General features: G+C 61.0%; 1 protein-coding gene across 5 annotated transcripts in view; it reads right to left on the minus strand.

The window, feature by feature from the left end:
- Positions 1-635: 635 nt before the first annotated feature.
- DIS3L2 (DIS3 like 3'-5' exoribonuclease 2) overlaps positions 636-22,270 on the minus strand; it is a 389,397-nt gene continuing 367,762 nt past the window's right edge. For 2 of the 5 annotated variants that reach the window (XM_068544210.1, XM_068544212.1), the window contains 7 exons: positions 10,105-10,288; positions 9,300-9,386; positions 6,320-6,467; positions 5,813-5,943; positions 5,540-5,644; positions 4,138-4,239; positions 636-1,975 (listed from right to left, as the gene is read on the minus strand). In XM_068544210.1, the coding sequence (XP_068400311.1) occupies positions 1,724-1,975; positions 4,138-4,239; positions 5,540-5,644; positions 5,813-5,943; positions 6,320-6,467; positions 9,300-9,386; positions 10,105-10,288 (1,009 nt within the window). In that variant the 3' untranslated portion in view covers positions 636-1,723. The other 3 variants (XM_068544211.1, XR_011074112.1, XM_068544215.1) reach the window with 3 other exon arrangements.

The raw sequence follows: 22,270 nt of genomic DNA on the forward strand, positions 1-22,270 counted from the left end.
CACAAGGCAGAAAAGCCCACCACACGGAGGCGCCTCTGGGTCTCCTGGGGTGCGGGAAACCCAGTGCCTCCAAGGCTCTCGGTCTCCCCTCTCTGAGGCCGCTTCCCTTCCTCCTGGTGTACACTGCTTCCTTCACAGTGACTTTCTGGAAACATGAGCTTCTATGTCTTGCAAACTACCATCCTGGGGAGAGAGTGACACCCTCTCCCAATTTTAGTTAGGAGAGACCCCAGGAAAGAATGGGCCAGGTGCCCACCCCGGGTCCCATCAGAGATGTCGTGGTACAGAATGGGGCTCCTGGGGACCCACACAGGTGGGAGGGATGGGCTAGAAGCTGGGGAGTAGGTCCCATAAAGAGATGGGGCCCCTGGGAAAACAACCCCAGAGGCCCTTTGGCCCCATTCACCGACCAAGCCCACTCCTGCCTTGGGGCTGTGCCCACAAGTAGCCCCGGGCGGTTCCTGGACGTCTCTGCATCTACGCCCCCTCCTCAGCACCACTTTTCCTCCGCTGCCGTCAACACCGTCCCCACCACCTGCCAGTCCCCACCACCTGCCACACTAGAAACGTGACTTCCCCTCCTGACCATAAGCTCCCAGAGGACACGGCACATCTAAGGCACTCACTGCTGTTGATAAATGAGTGAAGGACAAAGGTCGTATCGCCCTGATGAGAATCCCCCCGGGGCTCTGACAGCCCACAGCACACAGTGCACGCTCTCTGGCTGCCATAAGGGTCAGTGGGGACCTACCCCGTTCCTACCTCGCCAGCACCTCCTTGCCCGTCCTCTGGGCATCCTCTGATCCTAGTGACCTCCATCCTTCACGGCTCATGTCAGGAATCTCCGAACCTCAGTTTCTTTGCCCACGTGGGCCGGCTGCGGGCGCTTTCTTCTTCTGAGCACCCACCCTTCACGGCTGGGAACACACACTCCAGCCTCTGAACTTCGCTAGAACCTTGTCCTGCAGTGACATCGTTTGCGTCTACGTCTCCCTCCCCCATGGCGACCCGAGGTGGCTCCTTGAGGACACATGCAGGTGCTCTGGGACAGCTGAAGGAATGACCATGGCTTCCTTTTTGACAAGATTTGGGTCTCGTCACCCCCTTTAACATCAGTCCCCCGAGTGAGGGACCATAGGGGGCTGTCTCCCTCATTGGACCATGGATGTGTGTCTGGACAGTGCCCTGCACGTGGATGGTGTCAAGGACACCTGCTGAGTGAGCGATGCAGATGAAGGATGCAGATGACGTTGGGGGGAAGAGCGCTGGGCCATTTGCTCTGAGCTCACAGGCAGGGCGTTTGGGGGAGGGCAGGTGCCTGAACCCTGGACCTGGCTGGGCAGAGTCTGGCTGTGTCACTGTGGCCAGAGACCTACCTCCTTTCTGGGTGCAGTTCCCCCTTCTGTCAAATGGGGTGGAGGTGCTGGGGCTGCTATGGGTCCCCCAGCTCTAGGGCCATCAGGGCGAGGCCAGCCTCTGCTTCCCCAGCAAGTCCAGGCAGCAACGGTCTTCCTTGCTGACCAAGCTGGCTACGATTCACCACGGTCTGGGGGCGCTGGGGAAGGGTGTCCAGCCTGCGTCCATGCTACCCGAGAGAGGGCCCAGCACGCTGACCCACCACCATCCTGAGGGCGCCCCTCCGTGAGGATCTGCTCTGCCCTCAGCTCCCAGGCTCCACGGGAGGCCCTGGGGGACAGCGCGAGGAGAAAGGGGCTGCTTCTCCTCAGAGGGTGGGCAGGTGAGAGGATGAGGACAGGGCCGAGATGTCTGGCCCTGGGGCTCGCACTGTCAGGCCGCCCAGGCTGCAGAAGCACTCAGAAACCTCCTCATCCAAATACCAAACCACCGGACCCTCACCATTTCCCTTCCAGATACCTGGTTCTAGAAGGCTCTGGGGCAGGAGCAGAGAGGGAACGGTGGCCTCTGGGACGTCTTGGGGGTGGCAGGATGGACAGACCGAAGGCTGGTCAAGGTGCTGGAGGAGGAGAGAAGGGAACTCAGGGCGGGGACAGTGATGTGTCTTTGGTCCCCCTCTGGCACCCGGCCCAGTGCTGGGGGGATGTGAGCCACGGCCGGCCGGTGGCCGAGACCGAGGCAGCCAGGCCCTGTCACCACTCCAGCCACGGCGAAGCCCTCCTACAAGGTGCTCCATTGAAGTTTTCTTTGAAGAAAATTCACTGAAATCAGATCAAGTGAGCTTGTTAATACCAACACACCAGGAAACAGCCTGGTGGAACTGGGACCTTGGTCCCCATGGGGTTTTCACCCTAGTTTCTGGCAGCTCCTGGGGAAGCCAACCTGTGTTTCTCTATAGTCTGCTGGGGAAACTAGAAGCAGAGGCTTAGGTCAAACCAGCCGGGGAGAGAGCCGAGTGCGGTGGCCTCCCACCTCTGTCCCTGGGTCCTCAAGGATCACTGGGTGCTCAGGCAGATAGCAGGCAGTCGACTGGGCCAGGCCAGGGCCACCAGGAGCCCATCTGCCCGTCTCTGGTCAGGAAGGCCGGTCTGGGGGCCCCTCCCCTCGGGCAGGGCCAGGCCTCGCTCTGCCCCCGGGCTCCCTTGCTGCTGCCAGGGCACAGGATCGGGACAGGAGATGCTGGGGTGCTGGCCCCCCCTAAGGAAGGTGGACAGGGCCACCCAGAGCTCCGGCCTTGGAAGCGGGGGTGGGTGGCACAGGGCCCAAGCCCCGCTCCTGAGGCCACGGGGTGGGGGGGGGGCAGTCGGCAGAGAGGAAGTGCTGGGGTGGGGATAGACATAGCTACGTGCGGTGCAGCGACGGGTGAGCCTGCCGTCTTGCATACTAATTCCGTTTCTAATCAGCCAGAATGAGGCGCTGGCATCAATCTGCCATGCGGCCAGCTCTGTGAATCATCCTGGAACTGACGGGAAGGTTCCCAAGGGTGGCAACCCCGGCTCAGCGGTGAGGGGTGGAGCCCGGGCCAGGTCCCCCGTCCTGGGTCCAAGGGGCACCCCACCACCCTGGCCACCCCGGTGCCCCACACACCAGACAGCACTTCACACTTGATTTTATTCCATGACACTGATTTACTGAGAACCCCTGGTTTCCTGGGCACGGGAGGGCAGCGGGTAACCTGGCAGAAGGGGCGCTGGCCTCCCAGGAGGACCAGGTCTAGCTCTGAGCTGCTGAGCACTGGCCGGGCCGCAGCCTTCCATCCAGCCCCTCCCTCCCCCTCCAGTTTGAAAACCAAGCTGCAAAAGTAAAATAGAATGAAAAAATAAAAACAAAACCCTGAGTTGTTAAAAAGCAAATTAAAAATCCCCGGTGGTGCCCAAAGTTCCTATTCCTAGAGGAGTGGGGGAGGGGTGGGCCGGGCTGGCGGCTTCAGTCCTGCTCCTCCTCGAGGTCGTCACCGCCCCGCTCGTCCTGCCAGCCCAGGAGGCCCTCGGTGCCGGGTCGCTTCAGGACGGCGCTGTACTTGAGGGCCGTGGCCTCTGCCCGCAGCACCACCTCCACCAGGCTGAAGATGCTGACGACCTGAGGCAGAGCAGAGCCCAGCAGGGGACGCGGGTGCTGGTGAGGGGGCGGCCCGGGGGGCTGTCCACCCAGCCGGGCCCCGGGGCCCCTCGCTCTGCCTCCCTAGGCCTCCGCCGGCCCGTCTGTAAGCGGAGCTTGTTCAGGGCGGAGGCCATGGGGTCCTGGTGAGAAGCAGAGCAGCCACGCGCTGCTGTGGGCAATGCCTGCTGGGGCCGCTCAGCGCCAGGGAGAAACCACTGGGGTCCGGGTCTGCTTTTTGAAGCGTGTCGTAGGTAAAAAGCTGTTTCCTTGGGTCGGAGGTCTACGGCGTTCATCAGATTCTCAAAAGGCCCCCCAAAGTTAAGGGCCCTGCTTTAGGGAGGTAGGCTAGAGGCCCCTGCCTCTCCCCAGGGTGGGTGATTCCGGGGAAGGAAGGCGCTGCCAGAAAGCTAGGCCCAAGGAGTGGTGAGGGGGAGCCGCTGCCGGCCTTGCTGGGTAGAACCTGAAATCCCTGAAATCGCAGCCGGGAGCCGGGGGGTAGGGGGAGCCCAGGAGGGGAGGTCTGGGGAGCGCGCCCCAGGAAGCAGGAGGGGGCTCACCAAGAGCGGGGTGGACGGGGACCCAGTGGTGTTCTGGAAAAGCTGCCCCACCCCCGGGTCTGACCTGCTGCGCTGGCTCCTGCTCCACGTCCTCAGGCTCCCAGACAAGCGTGAGCTCCGGCTTCTTGCCCACCTTCTGGAAACGGTATGACCGCAGGGGCAGTGCCTGGGGGTGCACACACCTGCATCTCAGGACCCGGGCTCTGGGCGCCGCCTCTTAATCTCTGACCCCGCAAGGCCCCCAGTGCTTGGAAGCAGCCCCCCGCCTTGGCCCACCTCTGACTGGCCTCAAGGGAGCTCCCTGCGCTGCTGCCTGACAGTTGGCTGCTTGACCTTTGATGGGGGATGGGCCGCACCCTCGCCTCCTGCCTCTGGCCAGCTTCTGGGAGGCCTTGAGAGGCCACCTTCACTGAGGGGCGGGGGCCGGGGGGCACCGGTGGCTCCATGTGTTATTCGGGGCAGGTGGTGGGTCTGTCCTGCCTCATCGGGGACCATCCCTGTAGGGTTGAGGTGGACCGGGCACCTGAGGCTGGAGGGCTGCCGCCCCTACCGGCCCTGGGTCTGTTAGCACAGACTGAGGGCTGGGTTGTGAGCAGAGGCGATCTAGACCTGAACTCCATCCTGTTCAATGAACTTCAGGACGAGAGCCCGACTTGATTCCTCCTGGACTCCATTCTGTCTCTCCTGCTTTAATCCATTTCATTCATACCATGTTTATTCCACACTATGTGCCGCGTTCTGCACCCCCCAAGGTCCTCTGGGTGTTGGGAAATTCAAAGCCAACGTCAGGGGCCAGGTGGTGACTCACTAACCACAAGGTCAGCTGGAACAGGTCCCTCAGGTGGCATTAGACTGGCACCAAGTACCCTTGGAAAGAACCTCGAATAAAGCACCCCCCAGGGCAGGACCAAGGCAAGGGCTAGCCTCTTCCTTCTTTTCAGGGGATACAGCTTCCAGAGTGGCTACGGACCATTCTCTCTGGTCTTTGCTTCCCCTATGCTCCTTTAAAAAAATCTCCCGAAGCCTGCCTACCCTGCTTCCTATACTGGTTATGGATGGACCTGATCTCTGGTTGCTCAAGTCCTTGGGAAAGAGGCCCAAGCCTGACCCTTGGCCTGGATCCCTGATCCCAGGCAGGCGCAGCTGGCTGTCTCGGCAGGACCCATCGCTTGAACTTGGTGCCAGCACAACCCACAGCTGAGCGAGGGGCGCAGTGTCACTGCCCCACTGTGGACAGGGACAGCAGGGCCCTCGGCCTGGGCTCCCATCCTGCCTGCTCGTGTGTCTACCAAGGGCTGTCCCTGGGCCAAGACCCCATCAGATGCTGGGGAAACAGGGAGGAGACCCAGCAGCGGGAACAGGGACAGGCAGGTGGGAAGGGAACGTGCTAAGTGGACGCAGCTCGGTGCTCCCTCTGCCTGTCCAGAACATCCCTAACCTTGGCCCTGGCAGCCCCCGGTACTCACATTACAGTAGATGCGCTTCTGTACCCCGTAGCGCAGCACCAGCACGTCGAAGGCTTGGTTCAGGACGCCCGTCACCATGGCTTCCGACTCCAGGGGGCCGCTCTCCTGCAGGGCAGGGCTCCAGCCAAGGCTCGGCCAGGGGATGCAGTTTCCCCCCAGGGCCCACCCCAGCTGCCAAAGGCCCCGGACCCCTGGAGCCCTCCCTGTGAGCAGGTGCCCTGGTGGGAAGGTGGGGTGGAGGGAAGGGGAGGGACGACAGGCTGGTGGCCTCACCTTGACCAGGATGGCAAAGAAGAGGCTGGTGCTGAGCTCCTGCACGCGCTTGGATGCCATGCGGCGGTCATTGCAGTGGTCAGCCTGCTTCTGCAGGGCATCGGGCTCCACATCTGGAAGCTCCCTGTAGCCTGGGCAGAGAGTGATCGGGGGTCCACTGGCGGGTGCTCTGTGTGTGCCGGCCTTGGTGGGGTGACGGGCAGCATGGTGCCCCTGGCCCGGGTCAGATGGGGCCTGGGAGCCCCGCGCAGAGCTGAGGCCTCCCTGATGCCCAGCTTGGCAGGGCCGAGAAAGGGGGGCTTGCCACGGTGAAGGCCCTCGAGCCCCTAGCACATGCTCACAGGGGAGGTTCTGGCACAGGCTCCCCTACTGCTTGGGCTGCCCACCCCTTGGAGCCTTCACAGTCATGGCAGTGTGGCCTCTGGCCGCTGGGCACCCACTCTGGGCGGGGGGAGTAGCCCTTAGCTGGGCACAGGCTGGCACCGCCCCCTGTGCTGCACCCCTTACCCAGCGTGGCGGCCAGGAGGCGATGCACCAAGACGTCAGCGAAGCGGCGGATGGGAGAGGTGAAGTGCGTGTAGAGCGGCACATTGAGGGCGTAGTGGCGGAACTGCGTCTGGTCCTGCAGCACCCCCGAGCAGAAGTACAAGGCCATCTGGGGAGGTGGGGCGGACCTCAGAGCCTGGCCAGGCTGGGTGCGGGCTGGGTGATGCTCTGCGAGCCTGGGAGACTCAGAGCCTCATGAGGGGCAGTCTTGGGGGCGTGGACCCACCTGCCAGGCTGCGGGCAGCTGAGCAAAGCTGGGCAGGCCCGAGGACGTCAGGGGCTGTTCTGTGTGAGGGGACCCTTGGGGCTGCCATGAGACTGGGCAGAACCATGGGTGCCCTTGCCCCTCTCCTGCTGAAGGCAAGGGCAGGTCTTGCCCAGCGCCCCTCTGCCAATGACCGGAAGTGGAGTGGGCCGGGGGGGAGAGGCTGTGTGTTTCTTGCTGGGAACCCTTAAGATGCTGAAGGGTCTCCTCCCTCAGAGCCCTGGGGGACCTGCCACCCAAGCCCTCGGGGAGGGGAGGGGAGGGGAGACCCTGTGCTGAAGTCAGAGGACAGCTGGGGAGGAGCTGGAACTCCTCCTCCTCCACAGCCGGTCACTGCTGAGTTTTAAGGGCCGTTACTGCCAGGAATCAGGAGGAAGGGATTGTTTCTGGTTTGCCCCCTCCCCAGGACAGGGCTGGGAGAGCTACACTGAAATGGGGAGCAGGAGAGAAAGCCGATGGCCATGCCGGACCGGGGGGCTGCAGGACTTCGCCAGGACACAAAGCCCAGCACCACCATGTGGCCAGAACGGGAGGCAGGAGAGAAGGTCCAGGATGCCCTCCACCCAGAGCAAAACGGGCGCCTGGCTCCTCCTCCTCTCTGGCCCTGGTCCAGCCTTTGGCCTTAGCCGACCTCCTGCCCTCTAGTTCTGATCCCTGCCCTGCTGAAGGCCACGCCTGCACCCCAGCACCTCTGTGCCCCCAATACTCCACCTCTCACCAGCCAAGGGAGGCAGCAGTTGGCCATTCTCCCAGCCTCAGCCCTTCTTGTCCCTGACAACCTGTCCTGAGACGGAGACCCAGAGCTCTGAGTTCAAAAGGTCCTCCTGTAGGGCAGGAGTTAGGACTGTGGCCCAAGGAGAGATGCTGAGTTTCTCTAGGGGCCCAGCAAACAGCCTGGCCCGCGCGGTGCAGCTGTGCTGAGAGCCTTGGCCACGGGCCCTGAAGCCGCTTGCCCTGTACTCCCCGAGTTCTCAGGGCTGGGAATCCAGGACCCGCGGCTGCCTGGGAGCAAGTGACCAGGTTCCTCGGCCCAGGCCAAAGTCACACCCTCGTGTGTTCGCTCGCTCCCTCCCTTGCCGCTTGCTCACCCTCACCCCCCCCCCCCCCCGCCCCGTGTGTTCGTGCAAATGGACAGCCGGCTCCGGTTACTCTGTGTATGACGGCCTTGGAATCCAGGACGCAGCTGGTGGTGCCCTGCTCGGCTACCCAACTCTGCTTCCCTTCCAGCTCCCACTGGGCCCTGGGTTACATCTCGGGTAAGTCACTGAGGGAGCGAGCAGCCTCCACTGTGAGCCACGTTTGGACCTTGTTCTCAGAAGTGGCCCAGTTCCCCAGACGAGCTGGGGTGAGGAGGGCAGAGGGCCCCGGCTCCCCTCCTGGGTGGCGAAGGCGCCTCTGGGCAGCGTGGGATGGGTGAGGACCCAGCACTGGGACACAGACAGGAAACCAGGCGCCACAGTCACTCTGGTCACTCCCTGACATCAGATCCCCAGGCAAAGGCTGGCCTCTGAGGTCACTGGCAGGCAAGGCCAGGAGAAGTCCGGTCTTTTTCAGGCTCTGGGTGACTCAGGAGAGGACTCCTTTCCTTGGAGCTCCAGGGCTGGGTTGGCCTTGCAGGTGGATGGCTTCCAGAGGCTGGGGGCAGGGAACGGCAGCTCCATCGGACCTGTATGTGGTGTCAAGCCCAGTGGCCAGAGACACACGGCCCGCCTCTCCATGGGGGGTGCTTTACAGTGCTTGGTGCGGGACAGACATCGGTGACTGGGGGCAGGGTAACGGCAGCCAGACCCAAACGGACCCGATGGTCCCACTCCTGGCAGAGCTGTGAGGTCTCAGAAAACAAGTCGGTTGTGACCAGCTGAGATGATCTGGTTCTTGGGAAACAGGCTGAATCTGCCCAGTGACTGAGCCCCTGAACAACGGTCTATCACTGCTCCCAGGCTGGGCTGGGGCCACCGCTGGACCCATTAGCATCCACAGCTCCCGCCGACCTGACAGTCCACGGGGGTGCTTCCTTCCCAAGACGCTCAGCCCCACAGGGGCTGAAGCGTGGCCTCGGAGAGCTGAGACTGGCTGCCAGGAGCAAGCCCACTGTCTACCTCCCAGGAGCAAGCCCACTGTCTACCTCCCAGGCGGCCGGCCTGTCCTCTAGCTGCAGACACAGCCTCACGGCCTGACTCCCTCTCTCCCAACCGGTTGGGACAGGGAGATTTCTCTGCCTGGGGTCCACAAGCCACAGTGGGGGCTAAGGACCGCCCCCCTGTGCAGGCTGCTCCGGGAGACCAATGTTCTCTCTCGTCTCCAGGGGCCCCATCTGACCATGAGTTGCTGACCAGGCCCCATTCCCTTGCCCGAGCTGGTCTGGTCTGTGGGGTCCGGGCCCTGGAGTCTTGGGACGTGCCCTGGCGTGGCTCCCCGCCTGCTGCCAGGAAACAAGAGCCCCAGAGGCCATGCAGGGGGGCAGCAGGGCAGCGGGGCTTGAAATGTCTCCTCTAACTGAGCCCACAGGCAAGTCTGAGCAGGAGGTAGCAGATCAAGCTCAGGAGCCCAGGGACCACCTGTGCTGGGTGTTGCCTGGGGGCATCCTCCCCAAACCTCCCCTAAGGTGCTCCGAGCCCGCGGAGGCATGGGTGCTCCAGGGAGAGGCGGGAGGATGGAGGACTGGCCCTTCCTTACCTGCATGGGCCGGGAGCACATGTTGGTGAGCACCTCCTTCCGGGCCAGTGAGTACTTGTCATCTCCAAATGTCTCCATCAGACTTTTCTAGAAGGAACCCATGTGATGTGCAGTCAGGCTTGGGGAGAGGCTCTGGGGCCCCATCACCCACTGATCATCTGCCCCTGGGGAGGAAAGGTCAGCCAAGGGGCCCAGCCCTGCTCAGACGGCCATGGGTGGGGCGCAGGGGGGCCGGCAGCCCCCAGACCGTGTCCCACACTGGGTCTGCCTCGAGGGTCCTGGCTTGAGGTCAGTCCTTCCATGTCTAGCTGGCTGGCCTGGGCAGGCTGGTTTCCAGCTGTCTGACCTCAGGCAGCTCCCCAGCCACCCCAGGCTTGGAGCACAGATGGGGACAGTCTCCCTCCTGTGGAATGAGAGCCGAGGCCATGGATTCCTGAGCCCCATGCTGCTCAGTTCCGGGTGGGAAGCATTTTGATACCCCTTACCGTGAAAAACAGCCTCTGGCTTCCAATAATCCCAGCCCCTACTGAAAGCCTCTGGGTCCGAGCCCGGCCCATCCCTGGCCACAGGGCCCTGCCCACAGCTGAGCCCTGAGGGGACTCCCTCGGTCTCCCGGGCTCCCCGCCAGGCCCCGTGAGTTGCAGGCTTTGTCCCCAGGCCCTCCCCTCTCCCTTGGGGTGGGGGGGATCTGGCTAAAGGGTAACGGACCCTGGTGGGATGCAGAGGCTGCTGAGCCCTGGCTTCCAGGCCTTCTTCCTCCTTCCCTAAGCAGGGCCTCCCCCGCCCCTGTGCTCCCAGCACTCACATTGAGGGCCCCTGCAGAGCTGAAGTCCATGGGCAGCCCCATCTGGTCACAGAATTCCACCAGGTCATTGAGCATCTTGGTCTGGGGTGGGGGGTGCCGCCGTAGCAGGGCTCGCTCGGGGAAGGTGCGGTGTATCTTGCGGGCCACAGCCATGTTGGCCAAGAGCATGAACTCTTCCACGAGCCTGCAGTGGGGAGGGACCGCGGGGGTCATTCTTTCCTGCTTCACTGCTGGCTGGCTCTCTTGCACCCTTGTCTCAGCTTCAAGATGCCCTCCCGGCATCCGATCTACTTTGTTCCTGCAAGTTGCTTTCTCCCTCATTCCTCTGCTCATGCCCCTCACTGCACTAACCAGTCCGTACTCTTCTCTGCTGATGTGTTAGCTCGTGTGCTGTGTCGCCTACTAGATGGGGATCCTGGAGAGCAGGGATGGTGCCTGTCTTATTCCCCGCTGTAGCCCTGGTGCTTGGGACCTCACCTGACCCAGAGAAGGTGCTCAGTAAAGATCTCTGCTGAATGACTAAGCTTCCCAGAACACTGGGGGGCATGCCCAGCTGTAAGAAAACACTATGCCCGGGCAGGCCATGAGAACCCAGAGGACTCTGCAGGCGGGCGTGTAGAAGCAGGCGCGCAGACCCAGGGCCCCCTGTTCCCAGGAGTACGTGGCTTCTTTTCCCTCCTGGAAAGATGAGTGTTTCTGAGGATGAACAGCAGAGTCACAGAGGGCAAGAGGAAAGCCATGCATTTTGGGACAAGACAAAGGCGTTGCTGAGGTGTTCAAACCACAGAGGCACCCTTCTAGGAGTTAACCCTCTAGGCCTGCTTCGCCTGAGTGTAATTAGGGTCGACAAGTGTGAATGGATGTGGCTCCAGAGCAGGCCAAGAGCCACAGGGAGGAGCAGGGACTGACGGGGGAGGGCAGAGTGTGCCACAGTGCAGGAATCAGGCAGAGGGGGACGCTGCATCACAGCGCTGAGGTCAGCACCGCCCTTAGCCCCCCGATCTGGGGCAGGAAGCCCACGTGCTGCTGTCCCGCCCAGGGCGCCCGCAGAGGACAAGTGGACCAGGCACATGGACAAGAGCTGAAGCCTCCAGGAAGGGGCGTGGGCGTGGGCTGGTGCCCTACGTGGGGAAAGCCTCCTCCCTTGGGGAGACCCTCGGGGCCTTGCCCAGCTTAGGGGAGCCTCTTCCCAGCCTTTAATCTGAAGCTCTAGGCTGTAGGTCAAGCCCATGCTTCTCCCACAGAGGCAGGAGAGGTCAGGCAGGAAGCTCCGGCAGGCCTGGCAGCAGCTGGAGGCCCGAAATGAACGTCCCCTTCTGGAGGTGTGGGCAGTGCTTGGGGTTAGCCTCGCCCCCTCCCCAAGCTCTTGGGAAGAAACAGCCAGCGGGGGGACAAGAGCGTGAGTGGGCAGCGCCCCGCCTTCCCCAGGCTGTGCCTCCACGCTGAGGGGTGGCTCTGGTCTGCCGGGCTGTCGCCCAGAGCATGTCTGTCTCCCTGCAAAGCCCACCCTATGAGGAAGAAGGGCTGTGGAATGCCCCAGGGCAGGCACCACCAGGACCAGGCCTGGACCTCGGGAGGAGGCCCACCCATGGCCTGCACTCCTAGGTCCTCCCGTGTGGGCACCGTGGTGGGCCGACCCCCAGCCCACCACCCACCATGGGGAAGGGCTTGGGTGAAGGACTGCAAGGGTCAGGTCTCAGTGGCCCTTCCGCCGTGCAGGAGGCCTGTGTGTGGAATGAGTTTCTTCATTCCCCGCTGGGTTGCAGCAACAGTCTTTTAAGCAGCCGTCCTGCCTCCCACCCCAAAACCTGTCCTTGCGCATATCACTTCCTGCTGTAAACCCTCGAGTTCATGCGCTGGAACCCGACCACCAAACCTCCTGAGCGAGGCCTACATCCTAGCTCCAGCATGTTCTTGCTGTAGGACCCTGAACAAGTTACCGACCTTTTCTGTTCTATTTTCTTGAATGTAGAACAGGGAAAATAACAGCACTTGCTTCACAGAGTGGTTGTGAAAACCAACAGGAGTAAAACATGTTTCAAGAGCAGACCCTGTGCCTGGCGTGACGTCAGCCTCAAGACACGGGAGGTGCTGGGAATTCCCTGGCGGTCCAGTGGTTAGGACTCCGCACTTTCACTGCCGATGGCTTCGGTTCAATCCCTGGTCCTTGGGGAGCTAAGATCCTGCAAGCCGCGAGGCAGGGCCAAAAAAAAACAAACAAAAAAAACGGAAAAAAAGACACACGAGGTGCTTTCCTCTCTCTTACCTTCCATGCTAAATGGCCAGCCTGGGGTCTCTTCGTGGTGCCCTGTGATTTCCATCCCTGCCATTTGTCACCTTCCTTTGACCTTTCCATGTCTTCCCTGAAGGGCCTCTCCATCCCTCCTGGGCACTTACTGCCTGATTAGATACCTGGCAACAAGGGTCAGCCTGTCTAGGGCCACCTGTGTCACAGTCTAGCACCCTTTGACTCTTCACATTTGGTTTTCATACTTAGACCCTGTCAACTCGAGAGGAGTCTCAAGTCCTGCTAGGTTGATGTCTGACTTGGATGTCTTGCCTGCTGTTGGTCAGACCCTGCAGAGCTTCATCACGTAAATGCTTCAGATGCACAATTCAGCCATTTGTTTGTTGCCTACTCAGCACACGTGATCGTGTGCCGGGCAGTTCCAGACTTGTCTCCCCATGCAGTGCCAGTATCACTGTGGGCCGGGGGCACACAGGCTGCTCCTTGGAGCCCTGCGGTCTAGTTCAGCTTCAGGCTTGGGCGAGGAGGGAGCACCGGTAACCTTGGGGCTGACCCTGGGCTGCGTTTTGCAAGCGTGGCCAGCAGGGGACAGCATGGCCCCACAGGAGGGTTGTGTGAGCTCGGGCTAGGGCAGGGCAAGCAGCAGAGCAGGGCTGAGGGGCGGGGGTTCCGTCCTGTGTCCCGCCCTCTCTAAGCTCACCCCCACCCCTTGGGTCAGAGGAACTGAATGCTCAGGGAGCCTCCTAATGAGAAGTCGTGCTCTTGCTCCTATTTCCTGCAGGGGCCCTCCCGCCTCCGGATCTCATACAAGGAGGAGAACCCCGGGAAGGGACAGGAGGGTGGGGCTGATACCCGAAGCCCCAGGCAGTGATAACGGTCCTCGGTCAAGCTGCTTCTCCAGCGACCCCCAGTACAGTCGCACGAGTCACCTGAGGCTGGTGAGAGGAAAACAAGTGTGCTCCTGATACCCTGAAAGTCTTGCGAAGCTTTGGTCGCAGGGGCTGACCTTGGACAGGTCCCTTCATACCTCTGGGGGCTCCACATCCCTGAGTGTCTCAGCCCGTCCCTCAGGACAGGGGGCGGGAGTTAAGAGGGCAGCCTCCCTCCAAGACAGTTCAGAGATACGGCCCATGCCTCCCAGAAAAATGTCAGTGTCACCTAACGGGGAGGTGGCACAGCAGTTAAGCCCGATCCCTCGGTGCTGCCACAGCTCATTAGTGTCCTAGGATAGCTGCAGGGACCCTCTCCCCACAACCTGTCCGCAAAGTCCTTCTTACACCCCCAGGTGGGGGGCGGGGGCGGGGAGGAAATGCAAGCCTGGGGGCGGGAGAAAGCAGAGCAGGGCTTGGAGCCCGAGCCCGTCCAGCCCTGGGGTGGCTGGGAGGGCGCAGCAACGATGGGGCAGGTCCCCCCACGCAGCGTGGCAACAGGAAGGCCAAGGGAAAGGCAAGCGATCAGCAGCCAGATTGCAATGAGTTCAGGATTCACCGTCAGAAATGGGAGCCGGGCTGGCCAGTACTGGGGCGTGGGTAGGTGGGTGCCGCTGCTCTCATCTGGGCCAGCGAGGGGGCCCGCTCCTACGGGGCTGCACAGGTCCTCCTCACGGGTCAGTTCCCGGACGGGCCAGCAGGGGGCGCCCAGCATCTTCCTGCCGCAGGACCTGGGACGTGGCAGGAGCAGTTTAGAACCCAGCAACTTCTGGGCAGGAAAGAGCCTTACTTTATATAAACGGCAGCCCTGCGGCCCAAGGTCCAGGGGTCTCTGGGCTCCCATTCAGTGTGTTTTTCCTTGGCCAAAGCCAGCTCTGGGGCTGAGGGCTTTGCTCAGTCAGGGAGAGTGAACAGCGCTCAGAGGGAAGGCAGGCTGATTAGAAGAGGCGCTCCCACAGCTGACCGGTCAGCAAGCACCCCTTCACCCTGATCTCCTCCTGCCTTTGAGGGGCAGAGCTGCATGCCCAGGCCCGCAGCCAGAGCTCAGAGATGCTCCAAGCTGTCCTGGGTGGTTAGGTTGTCCTCTGAGAGCAAACTGCACATACTGACTGGGGTGTGAATCCAAGCGGGGATGGAGCCCTGCATGCTGCCCTGGCCTCAGACTTGCTCCCTGGTCTGGGTACCTGCCCTGATCATAACCCAGCCCCCGCCCCTGCACGGCACAGGCATGGGCTCACTCCCCTCTGCAGGGGAGGGGGGCGGGCGCTGGATCTCAGCAACTGCCTGACAACTGCTCTAGATAGGGCTCAGGAATGGCCACCAGCCAGGATCACCTTCCAGAGCCGCAAGCCAAATCCTCAGAGCCGGGGCCTTGGTCTCAGGCCTGGCATCTGCTGAGCATCTGGAGCTCAGTGCCACCAGGGGCCCCATGACCCTGGAGGGCTGGGCCGGCTCTGCTGTGACAGACAGATGAAGGTCTAGCCAGGGGGCCGTGCCAGGATGCAAGCTCGGCAGCACTAATTCCGCAGCACTCCACCTACCTGTGCTCTGGGCCTCCAGGTGCTGGAGGGAAGGCTTCTCATCCCAGGGAGGAGGTGAGCAAGCCTAGAGGCCTCAGAGTGCCTCGCCTGCTACGGCAGATGGCAGGTAAAGACCACAGGCAAGCTACACACAAGTACACACACTCCTAACGCAGCAGAGATGCCTTGTCTAGAGTGGTGTGTGCCAAACTGCGTTAATGTTACTTAACAAAAAAGTATAGATATATATGAAATGCTAGGGCCTTAGTTCATGTGATTTTTTATTATAGGACATCCCTTTGCCTTTAAGATGCTAACACGCATCAGGGTCTGGTGAGAAGGAGCTACTGGGATGCGGCATTTACTGCTCACTGATGGTTGAGACCGTCTGTGTCACATCTTAAAGGATGCTGCTCGGGAAAGGCCGCTCTGACGGGTGAGACAGCGGCTAACAGGGAAATGGGCTGAAATGTCTGCCTTTTCGGAGGAAGGCTGCCCATCCTCGTCCATGAAGAAACTGGGGTGTCCGTGGCCACAGGAGGCCCTCTGGTTGGGCGGCTGGGCGTGTCCTATGGTGAGGCGCATGTCCTCACCTGTCCTGACCCACCTCCTTCCCTGCTGCACGTGCACAGCCCGGGCAACTGGAGAGGAGGAGAGGTTAGTGGTCACCAGCTCAGCAGCCTGCCTTGAGCCCCAGCTCTGCCACTCGCTAGCTGTGTGATTTCAGATAAATTTCTTAACCTCGCTGAATCTCAATTTATTTCCCTGAAAAAAATGGGCATACGATAGACAAGTGCCTGGTCTTAAATAAATATTACATTATTATTACGCATACTGCGCAAGTGCCCCGACCCTAGGATTTGGGCTGAATACGGCAAGATCCTAGACGCTTCCCGCCACAATGCCACCACCTCGGTCCAGGCCTCCATCTCTTGGCAACTGGCCTCCCTATTTCTAGCCGCTCCCTGCTGCTCCAGTCTTCACACCCAGAGAGCTGCTTTCTCTCTCAAAGGCACATCTGGACGGCCATGCCCCTCTCCGGCCTGAAGCCCTTCAGGGGCGACCACTGTCCTCAGGACAGTTCCACCTCCTGGTAAAACGAGGTTCTCCAGGCCACCTCCTGTCATGTGCCCGGGTCACCTCTCCCTTCTCGCTGCCCCCCTAACCCTCACACTCCAGTCATACTGAATTCTTTTTAAAAATACATTTATTTATTATTTATTTATTTGGCTGCATCAGGTCTTAGTTGCAGCACACAGGATCTTTTTCGTTGCAGCCTGCGGGCTTCTCTCTAGTTGTGGCGTGTGGGCTCCTGAGCACACGGGTTTAGTTGCCCCACGGCATATGGGATCTTAGTTCCCCGACCAGGGATCAAACCTTCGTCCCCTGCATTGGAAGGCGGGTTCTTAACCACTGGACCACCAGGGAAGTCCCCATATTGAATTCTTGGGGCTCCTTCTTGCTTCTGTCCATTTGCACTGCTGTTCCCTTAGCCTGGAAGCCTACACCATTCTCCCCCCATCTCTTTTTCTCAGATGTCCCTTCCTCTGGGGAGGCAGCATGAGGTGCCCACCTGGCTCCTATGTGCCTCCTGGGCGTCCCATTCCTATCCCATCACAGCACTTAGCCCACACTGCTGTGATCACCCCTTTGATTGCAGGCTGTATCTCCCCTCCCCACCCAGTGCCGCCTACCCTGGGCCCAGTGCGAGGCCTGGCACAGTGTAGACGCTCAATAAATCTGTGCACGATGAAGGACTCCCAGGACGGTGCACACTCAGAAGTTGAGAGGGCCGGGGCCCTGCCACAAAGCCCCTTTTCTGCGTGGGCGCAGCCCTCACGCATATACTTCTGACCCCTAACACTTGCTGCTAGAGGTTGTTGAAAACATAAAGATCTGCCTAAGAAGTTGACATCATTCCCAAGCACCGAGGAAGAAGCTACAGCCTTCCCTTGCTCTTTGCCCATCCCCCAAGTCTACAGAGCACCTCACAGCAAGCTGGTGGCATTTGTCATTTTACCCAACCCCCCTACAGCCATTCATTCGTTTGTTCACTTACTCACCCTCAAACCTTTTAGGAGCTGCTGCTGTGGGTGGGTGCAGGGAGAGAGGGAAGAGACATCTATCAAGCACCTGCCACAGAGGACAGGCGACAGCCTGGGTGTGGCCCATTAAATCCTCCTGCAGCCTGGGAGGTGCTTTCACCCCTTTCTAATGTGTGGGGAAGCTTAAGGTGCAAAAAGGAAAGGTGATCAGGCCCAAGTCCCACATCTCGTAACCAGCAGCTGGGTTCACCACCAGTTTGTGTGACCTCGACGCCCTGCTGCCTCTGCCATGTCCCGGGCCCTGCTGCCACCAGGAAGCCTTGGCCTGCCCTCCAGGAGCCCCCAGCCTCATGGTGGGGAGATACACCCACACATACAAGACCAATTTCAGGAGACGGCCAAGAGGAGGGAAACACTTCACATGAAAGGGATGAAAGAGTAAAGGTGTGGACGAGGGAAAAACATGCATCAGCCATATTCGGAAAATAAGGAATCAAGGGAAGAGGGAGGAGGGCTAGGAGGTGAGGGCGGGGACGGCCCTCCGGGGCCTGGGGAGCCAGACTCCAGGATGGGAGCTTCGCGGGGGAGCTGGGGGAGGCTGCTGAATGAGGACGGCCGTGAAAGGGGAGAACACGGTGCAGTGGGGCACAGGGACCAGAGGCCCGGAGCAGTCAGGGGGTAGGTGACGAATCTGAGGGCTTGCAGGCCACAGCCAGAGGCAGCAAGAAAGGCCAGGGCGGGCCCGAGTTCGGAGCTACACGCAAGGTGAGGCTCTGGGAGTGGGCGAGATGGTCACGGGACACAGAGGGGCGGAGGGGAGGGACCTCAGAGGGTGATGAGGTGGCCCAGAAGCCCACATGGCCTGAGAAGAGGGAACCAGTTCCAGCTGGGCAGAGTTGTCCCCCGTGCAGACCCTGAGCTGAGAAGGAGGAGGGGCCTTGGAGAGGGCCCCTGGGCTCAGCAAGGAGGAGCCCGTGGCCATGGCCCTGAGGGCGGGGAAGTTGATTCCGAAGACCAAAGATTCAAGGGTGAGGGAGGCGGTCCCGTGTGGACTCCTCTCAATACATTTGTTGGTGAAAGAGACAATAGTTTGAAGAGAGGGTGAGAAGGGCCTCTGTACTGTTTTCTGATTGCTGTTTTAAGTTTCCAAAAGATCTGAATATGTTTTCAGAGGCTAAGGAGCTAATGGGAAAGAACCTGGGGGTCAGTACCAGACCAACCAACCGTCCAGCAGGAAGTGGCTACCCAGGGAAGAGGCTATGCAACCTCACAGCCGTGAGCTCCCAGCAGGGGAGGCCGGCCCAAGAGGTTTGGGTGGAGAGGAGGCTTGTCTGGGCCTCGCTCTGCTGGAGGAGGGCCCCAGGGGAGACCGCGCGTGACGAGCACCCAGGGAACCGCGGGGCATCACCCGAGGCGCTGGCCCTAAAACCGTCTTCTCAAGTCCACTGGGCGCAGGAGAGAAGAGAAGGGCCCATACCCGTCAGGTCAAGAGAGGCCCCCCGAATACAGCCTAGGGACAGGGCCGCCTCCGTGGGCCGACCCAGGGTTGGGGCAGGCACAGTCCAGACTGAGGTCAGCGCTGGGCTGGCCAAGCCAAGCGGGCTACGCTGCGCTCCCACAGAACTCCCAGAGACGACGGATGAGGCTGGCACCGGCGGCGGGGCTCTCAGCCCAGCGTGGTGCCGACAGGCAGGGCCCCGGCCCTCGGCCTCTCCACTCCTCTGCACCTAACACTCTCAACCCTGCCTGGCCAGAGTGGCTGAGCCTCCAAGGATGTTCCGTCTCCAGATCCATTTCACCAGGCTAACCAGACGAGAAACTCACCCACCCCTTCCATACCCAGAACACTCAGAACGTGGCTTTGGAAGTGACTGGGGAGCCGGGCAGCCGGGGCAGAGTGGCACGGCTGCCGCCCCAACCTGAAAATGCATCCATTTTCAAAGATCAAAACCAACTGAGAGACAAGAACAGCCTCTTCTGCCCTCAGCCACCAGGGCACTCCTCACAACTCTGCGGGAATCTCATGCAAATGGAATTAGGCCGCTTACAGAGATAGTTCAATTAGCTCTCGGTGAAAACTGCTAACTTGGAAATCTGATAACAATTGCTCCCAGCCAGTTTCAAATTCATTTCTTCTGAAGACTAAATTTTCCCCACTTGGGCACATCCTCACTGTGGGCCAGGAGCCCTTGGGCTTCGCATTGGCCATGAAGGCAGCCGCTGGGCCTCTCACAAGGGCTGTGCGCCCGAGCGTGGCCCCTTCTCTGCGGCTGAGCAGCCGGCGGGAGCGGAGGCCCCGGCCACCCTCAAGGGGCCCCCCGCCGCTCTCCCCGTAGCCCCTAATTGAGTGTAGTGTGGTGGAAAACGCAAGGGCCCAGGAGCCGGAGCCGGTGAGATGGGAAGTCAGCGGCCGGATGAGCACTAAAGTGGAAGCTGCTGGGGACGGGAAGGGAGCACGGTGCAGCTCTCTCCCAGGCCAGGGTGGAGCCGGGAGCCCGGAGCCGGAAAGGGGCGGCCTGGAGGGAGGGAGCCGCAGGCAGTCTCCCGGGTGGGTGGGTAGCCTGGGGGAGCACCAAAGGAAATGCAGCAGACTGACGGAAGGGCGCCCATCCACAGCCGGCGCGCACCCCGCTGCAGGCCCGAGGGGAGGGTGTCCGGCCGCCGCCCGGGCCTCGCGCTGACCCCTCTCCTCCTGGGCTCGCTGCAACCTGCTGAGCGTTTTTGGACATTCCCATGAAACCACAGGGAAATGAATGGGGCCGAGTCCACAGGCGTGGAAAACCCCAGAGGAGAAGGCCTCTGGAGCCAGACATAACAGGCCCTGCGGGTGAAGCCGGAGCCAGGTTTCCTCTTCTGGGAGGCTGAATCCACTCCAGGGCCTTCCTATAGGTTCAGCGGGCGGGGCCCAGCTGCAGCGAGGAGGCACGTTTCAGCCGCTTGTTTTTCTACCTCAAAGGACGTCTCCAGAGGCTCCAGTTCAGAGCGGCCCTCGGGCCCTGCCAAAGGGAGGCCCAGTGGCTGTGGTAGGGAGCGGGGAGGGGGCTTGCCGGGAGGCGGGTTGACAGGCAGAAAGCCCTTTGTCAGCGTCAAGAAGCTAGAGAAGCCTCGCTCCCTTCCCAAGGTGCAGGGCTCTGCTCTCCGAGGCACAGGGCAGACCTGCGCGCTCGTGGCAGAACACTCCCCCTAAGCAGAACCAGGTGGCAGTTTGTGCCGTGTGGCCTTGAAGAGCTGGGTAATTAGGGCTTGCTGGCTCCACCACGGTGCTGACACACATGCCTTTCTCCACTTCTAGCTGCTGTCCAACTGGAATTAGAACCGCTGACCAGAGGAGGTACGGCCAAGACGCGCAGAAGCCCCGCCACCTCTGGGAGCCGCTGTGGTGCCCCCAGTGGCTTATCTGCCCGAGGTGGACTCCCTGGCTGGCGTCCCTCTCAGGCCCCAGCCCAAAAGCGGGGGCCGGTTCGGCAGCCCTGGATAATGGACAGAGCCTGGGCAAGCGCAGTGGGGGCCAGCGCGGTGGGTCATCACTGACGCTGGGAGAGATCAACTGTGATTTAGAAACTAGGCTTTAGGCACAAGAATATTCGAGAGATGAGGGTGTTGTGGAACGCACGGGGTTCTCTCTCTCTCTCTCCCCCCCTCTCACACACACGCGCGCGCAGACACACACGCTACAAGAGGCAGCTAGATGAGAGAGGACGGGACGCGTGTCCTTGGGAACTCAAGCTCCTCTGCTTTTGCACGTTAGAGCGTGCTTCGCTCACCTCCGAGACAGTCTTGGCCTCACGGCCGCTGGGGAGCACCTCTCCTTGGGCAGGGTCGCCGCCCCAGCTGTACGACCACTAAAGGCTGCAGGGAAATAGGAACCACTGCTGGTCTCAGGCTGGGCACGTGATTTCATCGAATCCTCACAAAACCTTGCACGGCGAGGGGCGTGTCAGGCCTCATCTGCACACAGGGAAACCGAGTGTCTGAAAGGCCAAGGATGGTGACCACGTAGACTACAGAGCCAGCGTGTGGCAGGGCCGTGGTCTGGAGACTGGGCTTTTTGACTCTGAAGTCTGTCCTCTGCCCCTAACTTGTGATGAGAGGGGCTGCCAGGCCTACCTGGCGAGGGCTGGTCGCCCTCAGCAAGGGCTGCAGCAGCTGAGGAGCCGAGGTCACTCACCCCAACCTGGCGTGCCACCTTCCCAGCAACCTCAGGGGGACAGCGCCTTTCCCCAAGGCCCCCTGCCCCCGTGTCTGAGGCTGGCCATACTGGGCCAGCAAACACGCAAGCCCACCTCCAGGCCTGGCTGGGCTGGGACATTTCTGTAACCTTGGAGGTCTTATTTTTAGCCCTTGGTTTACCTCTGCCTGTCTCCTGCTCGGCGGACAAGAGGACAGGAATAGGACTTACCCCTCCACCGCCACCTCCCCATGTGAACGCTTCCTCCCATCTGCCTCTGGGGCTCTGGCCTCCTTCTGTGTCTCGGTGTTGCCCCAGGGACGAGCACAGGGGCTGAGCACATTTTCTTTTACTGCTCTAGTTCTCCTGTCGTCGGCTGAAGACTTGAAGGTTCTGTCTCTTTCATCTGTGGACCTCTTTTTGGCGAACGCTACTCCTGTTCCACCTACGGAAACATGCTGGCCCAGTGGGTCAGAAGGGCGGGGAGAGTCGCCCTCGGGGCCATGGCCAGCTCGACCCTTAGACATCTTGGTCTGGAAGCCTGCCCTAGGAGCTGCCGAGACACCTCGGCAAGCCTCACACAAGCCTTTCCAGTCTGCCCCAAGAGGGTGCTTTCTCACTGAACTCTGAGCTGGGTAAAGAATTCTGGTCCTTTTTGTTTCCCCTGGTGAGTTCCATACTGTTAGAACTGCCCAGCCCCTGACTGTGTAAAGGGCCCTCAGAGGGGCTGGGCTAAGGGCGGGTTGGCTTCTTGCATCAAAGGCTGCAGCTCCCTTGGCCCCTGCACGTCTCACTGACCTGCTGCTGGCCTCAGCCCAGCTCCCCCGGCAGCCATGAGGAAACTGGCATCTCTCTCTGGGCCTCCTCTTGGGTGACGTGCACCCACACTTCCTAGGAACCCCCTGGGGCTTCCAGGCTGCTCCCTCCACCTGCCACCCCTTGCCTGCCTCCACTCAGTCACAGCTGAGTTTCCAAGGCTCAGTTCAGGCATCACCCTTCTTGGCCCATGGTCCTCTGGGCTGATTCTAGCGCCAGAACTCATTGTTGGATTGCGACCGTCTCTTTTGAGGCCAGTTTTCCTGTCCGGGGACCAGGCCTTGTCCACCTCTGTGTCCCAGGGCCAGGGGCACGTGTAGGTGCTGTTCAACCTGGCTTAGACAGGCCAAGAGCCGCAATGTCAAATGCCTGTTTGGGGAATGAACGAGGCACTTCAGAGACGTGATTTGCTTGGTGCTCCACAGAAAAGAGGGAAGGAG

This window comes from Eschrichtius robustus, chromosome 5 (genome assembly GCF_028021215.1).
Source record: "Eschrichtius robustus isolate mEscRob2 chromosome 5, mEscRob2.pri, whole genome shotgun sequence".
Classification (NCBI taxonomy): Eukaryota; Metazoa; Chordata; class Mammalia; order Artiodactyla; family Eschrichtiidae; genus Eschrichtius; species Eschrichtius robustus.